We start from the raw sequence: 8,395 nt of genomic DNA on the forward strand, positions 1-8,395 counted from the left end.
CAACTGCTAAACAAGGACTTAGCATGAAACAAACCAGAAGGTCACCACAGCCACAACCACCAGAAAACGGAGTTATGGAGTTATGTACTTAAAAAAAGGTGAAATATCTGAAAACATGTTTTATATTCTAGTTTCTTCAAAATTGCCGCCCTTTGCTCTGATTACTGCTTTACACACTCTTGGCATTCTCTCGATGAGCTTCAAGAGGTTGTCACCTGAAATGGTTTTCCAACAGTCTTGAAGGAGTTCCCAGAGGTGTTTAGCACTTGTTGACCCCTTTGCCTTCACTCTGCGGTCCAGCTCACTCCAAACCATCTGGATTGGGTTCAGGTCCGGTGACTGTGGAGGTCAGGTCTCCACTTTTTGTTAAGTACATAACTCCACATGTGTTCATTCATAGTTTTGATGCCTTCAGTGAGAATCTACCAACGTAAATGGTCATGAAAATAAAGAAAACACATTGAATGAGAAGGTGTGTCCAGACTTTTGGCCTGTACTGTACAAAGTGTGCATGAATTGCAGTTGCAATGCTGTAGGTGTTTGGGTGTTTTATTACCCTTAAAAAGTGCCATGAGCACACTTCCACAGCGTTCGTGGGCATTTACAGTCAAAGTACAGGCGCAGCAGAGCAAGAAGTCAGAATGAGTCTGAACTCTCTGACTGTCATAATTAACACTACGAACACTATTTAATTCAAAAATGAAAAAAAAAAAACACTGATCCCAAGGCAATTTTAAAAAAAGTTAACCACGCAATGCCCTGTCCTGTTTTATGGTGGTGTTTCTGTTCTGTTGTTGTCGTGTTTTACAGTCCTGTTTACCAGACCCTAGCTGACAAAGCCAGCCTACAGTTTAACCTCCTGCAGCAGTGGTCTTTCTCGTGTGCCTGTTTTTCCTCTCTGTTGTCTTTGTGTTGTATCACTGCATGCAAATTTTTTTTTTATCATGCAGGCAAGTATTCTATGTTCTTTAAAAAAAAAAAAAAAAACATTTCCTGTTACTCGCTATTATTGGCTGCGGGCTTTTCAGACACCACCCACAGGCAGAGGGCGCTGCAGAGGCGGGACGCGCGTAGCGTGCTGCGCATGCGCGAAACCCAGCGGCAGAACAACCGCGTGATGGCGGACGGGCCTGCTGCTCTGTCTGGATGTGAACGTGTGTGAAATTGACCGACGTTAGCCTAGACGATTCGGGTTTTTTTTCCCCCCGCGTGTGAGTGTGTGTGGAGGAAGACCTCCGTTTTTTTGTTCTGGGTAAAGATGACCTCCGGCACGAACGTGATTCAGGTGACCAACGTGTCGCCGGGCAGCACGTCCGAGCAGATGCGCACCCTCTTCGGGTTCCTCGGAACCGTGGAGGAGATGAAGTTGTTCCCGCCAGAGTAAGTTTGGGGTTGCGTGTTTTTTTTGGGGGCGGACGGCGTGTAAACGGGCCGAGGCGTTGCAGGATCGCGGCGCGTCGTTAACGGGGCGGTTTAGCTTAGCGTCACGGCTAGCGGGTAAAATGGAGGGCGAAGGAAGGAACCTGTTCCCCGCCGCTGACGGCTTAAAGCCCCTGCGGGAGGGACCTTCCGTCCTCTTCAACCTGGGTCATATCGGCCAAACAATCGCACAAAAGGCCGTATTTTTAATCTGGCGTTTAAATTCCGAGGTTACACGCACACGAATGAAGTTGGAAGCCCTGTGTAGGATGAACATTTACAGCATTTATTATCCAGAGCGACTTACAATCAGTAGTTACAGGGACAGTTCCCCCTGGAGACACTCAGGGTTAAGTGTCTTACTCAGGGACACAATGGTAGTAAGTGGGGTTTGAACCTGGGTCTTCTGGTTCACAGGCTAGTGTGTTACCCACTAGGCTACATACCACCCTTGAATGAGCTGGATGTGTGTTTTAACCCTGTTCTTGTTTTCCCAGCGATTCCACGATGCCGGTGACGTCCCGCGTGTGTTTTGTTAAGTTCCGGGAGACCGAGTCGGTGGGAGTCTCTCAGCATCTGACCAACACGGTCTTTGTGGACCGGGCGCTAATAGTAGTCCCGTATGCTGAAGGTTGGTGTGCTATGACCTCGTCCGTTTTTTTAATCTTTTATTTGTTGTCCTTAAATGGCTTTGACGTGTCCTTTTCAGGATTGCTTTGGGACAGGGTGGTGTTAAGGCAGGTGCTGGGCCGCCAAAATGGCCAGATAGACTTTAGACCTTTTGGTACACAGTTAGTCTGCGTGAAGCTGTGAGAAGTATATCAGGGGTCGGCTGATGGAGACTGGCCATGACCGAGCTCACGCAGGCAGATGATTTCATTATAACCACAATTCCCCCCCCTCCCCGTGGTCAGAATGTTGTCCTCTATTAAACTCTTTCTGTTATTTGTCTGTGTGATTTCCGTAGTGGAGAAGGCAAAAGCAGAGCCCGCTCCCTGATGGCTGAAAGTGTCTTCTTCCTGCCAACAGGGGGTAGACAATTACAAAAGGCCAGCATTCAAGAACCCTCTTTTCTCTTTTATTCTCACCTTTTTCTTGCACTACTTTCTCTTCTCTCTCCAACTTCATCTTATTCTGTTCTTTTTCACATGCCTTCTCTTTTAGATGCATTGTCTGTTTTAAATGAACAAGCATAGTTTAGTGAAAAGAACTCGAGTAATTCCTGTATTCTGGACGTCTAAACCCACAATGTAATGTTTTTTTGTTGTTTTTTTTGTATCTTTTAGGAGCGTACGGTAAGAAGTCAGAATGAGTCTGAAGTTTCTGACTGTCGTAATGAACACTATCAACACTTTTTAATTCAAATATGAGGGGGGAAAAAAAACACTGGTCCCAAAGCAGATTTTTAAAAATAATAATACCGTGCGGAAAATTTCTTTCCGCATGTTAACCGCGCACTATGCCCTGCTCTCTCTTTAATGGTGGTGTTTCTGTTCTGTTGTTGTTGTGTTTTACAGTCCTGTTTACCAGACCCCAGCTGACAAAGCCAGCCTACAGTTTAACCTCCTGCAGCAGTGGTCTTTCTCGTGTGCCTGTTTGTTCTCTCTGTTGTCCTTGTGTTGTATCACTGCATACGATTTTTTTTTTAGCGTACAGGCAAATGTTCTGTTCTTTATTTTTTATTTTTTCCCCTGTTCGATGGACAGATACTCTCTATTACTGGCTGTGGGCTTTCAGTTATCTGGGCTCCTGCTTACACATTTTCATATGTAGTCAGTTACTGCTTTATTAACCCCCCCGCCTCCTGTGCTGGGGAATTTGTGTTTAAAATCAACAATGGCTCAGAAATAAATGCATGTACAGATAATGATTGAGTTACAGAATTGGAGAAATGTGACATGATTGATTGTTGCTCGCCTCAATTTTTATTTATTTTTTCCCCCTCTGTATCTCGAATTTTTTTCTTTTTCTGTGTGCTTTTTTTAGCGATGCAGCCACCGTGAGTCGTTGTTCATAAAACATCAATATCAAAGGGCACACCGCTGTGGAGAGCCGACTGTGCTCGCTAACGTTTGGTTCATGACTTAAAAAACACGTTCAGGTGATAACATCTTGGCAGTCTTTAACTGCAATAGTGTGTATTTGTGAGTCATTTAATAACGCTGCAGACGTAGCAGTCTTAGCCGTTAAAATAATTCTGTCAGTGACAGAGACAAAGGCGCAGTACTGAGCGGTAAATGTGGCTTGTTTTGAATAAAGCTGCTGTTTTACATTGTCTCACATTGTGTGTGTGTGTGTGGGTATGCCCTCCTGTTTTCGGTTGTAATGCTGTCTTTTTCTTCGTAGGAGTGATTCCTGATGAGGCCAAGGCTTTGTCCCTTCTGGCACCAGCCAATGCTGTAGCAGGAATTCTTCCTGGAGGAGGACTGCTCCCCACGCCCAACCCACTGGCATCTGTAAGACCCACCATCGCTTTTTCATTATTATCACACCAGGCAAAACGTGACTCCGCCCCTTTGTCACACCTTTTTCTGATAACACACTTTTTTTCTCTTAACATGGGACTAATTTTTGACAAGCTCTCACAATTGTAATTTTTATTGTAGACACCTGAAACTTAATATACCTTATTTCCATGACCTCGTCTTTGCATTGATCTTGGTCATCTTGGTGTGTTTTACAGATGGGAAATGTTCCTTTAGCGTCCCTCGGAACAGCCGGCATGGACCCAGGTCTCGCTGCTTTTGGCTTACCAGGATCTAATATGAATCAGGTGGGTGGCCCTCAAAGTAGATTTGTCCATGTGACTAGTAAATTGTCTTTTAATATTTTGCTTTTTATTTTTCTCTCTTAGTCTCTGGCGGCAGACCAGCTGCTGAAGTTCATGACTTCTGTGGATCCAAAGTACGTCTTTATCGTAATCAATCTGTAGAAGATATTAGAATTTTAGGCAAAGCAGATGTATCAAGAAGCATTTATTAACTTAATGGTTACAGGTTGTTACACAGCCGTGGCTAGATCAACTTTACCAATTTTCACTGGTTTTTAAGAACACTATGAAGTTACCGGACCCAATGTGTTCTATGCCACATTTAACTTCGTTGTAAGTAATGTTTCTGACCATTCAATTTGTAGAATGAATCCCATGGCTGCTGGAATGGCCCTGAACCCAGTAATGAAGGCTGATGCCTCTAGTAAGGAGATTGAGGAGGCCATGAAACGGGTGCGAGAGGCCCAGTCCCTCATCTCTGCAGCCATTGAACCTGGTAAGTGTTTGTGGAGTGCTTCAATTCTGGTCTGTTATTAATTTCTTGTTCCTTTGAGTTTACTGAGAATGTCCGCTCCTCAACTCAAGCTTAGCTGAAGACCACTTTTTGTTAACTTTATTTTGCTCCAGTCCAATTGGCTCAATCTCATTTTAGAGGGAAAAGTAAACAACCATGAGCATTACTGAAGCCCTGTATCTTAAAGAAGGCATTGATATATATACATACATATATCAATGCCTTCTTTTTTTTATTTTATTTATATATATATATATATGTTTGTGTGTGTGTGTGTATATATGTGTGTGTGTGTGTGTGTGTGTGTGTGTTATTTATTTGTTTATTTTTTTCCTGAACTTGGAGTGAAAAGTTAAGCTTTTCAGGGTTGTCATAAGTTTAAAAAAAAGTAATGGACAATATGTAAGAAATATTTAAATAAAAAATAAAAACCTTTGCCCACCTCTATCTGCTGACATTGTCAGGGTGTTTACCTAAAGCATCTCTCCCAAGAATGTGTCTCTGAAGTTGCCAAGTCTAAGAGAAGCATGAATATGATCTCAAGAGGCTGTGAAATTTAATGTCAGTGTTTCTCATTTGTCATTATGATGTCTTGTTATAGATAAAAAGGACAAGCGCAAGCGCTCCCGCTCCAGATCTAGAAGGAGACATTCCCGCTCTCGCTCCAGGCACAGGTATGCACCCATTCAGCGGGTTTTTTTTTCCACATTTGGTGTGTGTACCATGGATTAACTCTGTCACTGACCCGTCCTAGGCGATCAAGGAGCCGGTCACGGCGGCGTTCTCGCTCTCGGAGTCGCCGTCGCTCCAAGAGTCCCCGCAGGAGGCGCTCTCGTTCCCGAGACAGAAGCAAGCGTTCCAATAGTCGGACCAGGTACAGCTGATGCTTATTTTTCTGGGATCGTTTTTTCGCTATATAAAAAATTTTTAATTTTTATTTTTTAATCATTAAAAAAAATGCATTTAAATATAACATTTTGGTCTTGATGGGACATTCCAAACAACTAGTGGCATGTTTAGTTTAATAAAAACATTAAAAAAAATCCATTTAAATGTGTCTGGGGGTGCAACGCACTGGTAGGAAAAAATGGTTTTAAATAACATGCTCTTTATTTTTCTGTTTTGTCTACAGGGACCGACGGAAGGAGGAGAAGAAGAAGCGCTCCAGAACCCCTCCTAAGAGCTACAGCACAGCCAGGAGGTCCCGCAGCTCCAGTCGGTGAGTTCCAGGTCTCCCCTGACGAAATTTCCCACTTCACTCACACAGCCCTGTCAGTGCTGTCATACTGTAGATCATTGCTGAGATGACGGTTGTGTTTCAAGCTTGTATTTGATGGTACCTTGTTATCAATATTGCTTATGTTGCCCTATCAGTGGCTCATATTTGTGCTGGACAGGGTGGCTCAAAGTAAACTTTGGTTGTATGTGTTGACAGGAAGAGGAGGCGAAGTCGCAGCAAGAGTTGGACTCCCAAGAAAAAGGTGTCCCGGACTCCTTCCCCTAGAAGGTCAGCAGCTCCAGTTGGCACTCAAACCTTAAATTCCATTGAGATTTGGCCACAGACTGGTTAATGCAGTGTAATTTTCCACCTCTCCATAGGCACAAGAAGGAGAAGAAGAAGGACCGGGGGAAAGAGCGAGACCGTGACCGGAAGGGAGAAAAGGATCGTAGCCGCGATGAACGAGAAGGTTCTGGCAGCAAGAAGAAGAGAACTAAAGACAAGGAGAGAGACCGAGACAGAAAGTCGGACAGTGAGAAAGGAGATGTTAAGGTAAATTCTCATTTGGTTAAATTTACCTACCCCATGTCAAACGATAGCTATTATACGGACCGTACCCGTGTTCTTGTAGGTCACTCGAGACTATGATGAGGAGGAGCAGGGCTACGACAGCGAAAAAGAGAGAGAGGCGCAGAAGGAGTCCGATGACTCTGCACACTCACCAGGCCATGACCACCATGCTGAGGGAAACGGGGTGGGGCTGACTCCGAAGGACACCAAGGTCAATGGAGACCATCAAGAAGATGACATGGACGTGAGCGACTGATGTTGCGTCGTTTTGTAGTTCCTCTGCCACAGCCTCTTAAACAGACTGTACTTTTAACTTCATCTGCCTGTTTTTTTTTTTTTTTGTTGTTTTTTTTGCGAGCCGTAGTTTCAGTTTCTGACTAGATATTTACTTGCCGGATTATTCTGTAATATATGATATTGATGTTCACTTTGATCACATCTCTTTGATATAATATGTACCTTTTTTGTATCGATGTAAACTGGATTTCAGATATTTAGGTTTTTTTTTTGTTTTTTTTTGGCTGTACCCCACCTGGGCAATGGTAGGATCGCAGCTTCACCTGAAGACTTTGTATTCCTGCCCCTTCTGACCGAATCTTTTTTTTTTTTTTATCCCCCGTCGTTACGTCTAGTAGTGCTGTTAGGAATTTTGTTCATTCATTTTGATGTTCTGACCCATTGTTTCAGTAGAACTCATCTTGATGTTAAGTTTTCAGTTTGCATTTTATCAGTGCATTTTTAATATTACAAATAAACCAATTTGTTTGGTTGAAAATGGCATTTGGTATGAGCCTAGGATCATTTGGGGATCTGGACTCCAGGGTCCTGTTTAAAAAAAACGGGTTTAGTGAGAACTCTCTGAGAATACCCCGAGTAGAGCCCTATACTGAATCGTGGAATCCAACAAATAAAAGCAGAGGACACTTTTCGTTGTCACCGTGTACTGTGCCGCAGCGTCTCACAATCGCTTAAAAAAAAATAATAATAATAATAAAATCTGCGATGAGGCTGTCTGCCAAATTTGTAAGAAAAACTCTTATGTAAGAACATGTGATGACCACTTAGTCAATAACTAAGATCTGAAACAGAGAAAAGAAGCAACAAATCAGTTCAAAACGGGGTTTTATTATCATGGTTCCAGTTCATTGTGCAAGTGGGCACAACTTTTTTCTTCCTGTATTCCAAGTCGCCCCAGAGTATAATTATTTATTTAAAATGTTTTTATGTTTAGGTCCAATGTGATGCACTTTTATTTTACACAATTAAGAATGTTGTGAAATAGTTCTTTGCATGGAATGCACGAATTATTTACATGCAAATGGTTTACGAAAGCAAAGAGTTGTTAAACAGTGATTTGGCATGTTGCCTTTTTATTTTTACCCACTCCATAATCACTTAGTTTTTGTAATATGTTTATAGCAGAAAAAAATCAATTCTGAAGAATTAAAATGGAAAAAAAAGGAATTTAGGGAAAAATTAAACTGATTCCATAAGCCCCTTACCTGAGTTAACGAAAACTCTGGATTATCGGTTTCTCAAAGCCAATTTAGATGGATTCTGTGTGAGTTACCATGACACCCCCCCCCAGCAGGTTTACTCGAACCTCAACTTTCTCCGCCTCTATCGGAAAGTGTCCGACACGCCGGGCCCCTTCCTTCCACAGCCAGTACATGTTGGAGCCCATTTCATTTTATTATTTTGCAAACGGGACCTTTTCTATATAATTTTGCCAGCAGTCAGGAACTTTACAGTCTACTGTACTCGCCTCCCCGGCCAGAGACCCACAACGTTCATCCAAGAGGAATTCTGCATCCGTATCAGGATGTTGCACACAACACACACAATATATTATCAATTCTTATGTAACACTCACGCATTGACTTTTTTGTTTGTAATTGGCATA

At 42.8% G+C, this 8,395-nt stretch overlaps 1 protein-coding gene across 1 annotated transcript; it reads left to right on the forward strand.

Moving 5' to 3' along the window:
• The first annotated feature begins 1,258 nt into the window (after positions 1 to 1,258).
• LOC114788186 (serine/arginine-rich splicing factor 11-like) lies at positions 1,259 to 7,272 on the forward strand. Its single transcript, XM_028976483.1, has 12 exons — positions 1,259 to 1,380; positions 1,917 to 2,050; positions 3,766 to 3,875; positions 4,103 to 4,192; positions 4,274 to 4,323; positions 4,555 to 4,685; positions 5,305 to 5,377; positions 5,458 to 5,577; positions 5,836 to 5,922; positions 6,139 to 6,210; positions 6,303 to 6,474; positions 6,554 to 7,272. Exons 1-12 carry the CDS (start codon positions 1,259 to 1,261, stop codon positions 6,746 to 6,748), a joined length of 1,356 nt encoding a protein of 451 aa, XP_028832316.1. The 3' UTR covers positions 6,749 to 7,272.
• The last annotated feature ends 1,123 nt before the right edge of the window (positions 7,273 to 8,395 follow it).

The sequence above is a fragment of the Denticeps clupeoides genome, chromosome 4, assembly GCF_900700375.1.
Source record: "Denticeps clupeoides chromosome 4, fDenClu1.1, whole genome shotgun sequence".
NCBI lineage: Eukaryota > Metazoa > Chordata > Actinopteri > Clupeiformes > Denticipitidae > Denticeps > Denticeps clupeoides.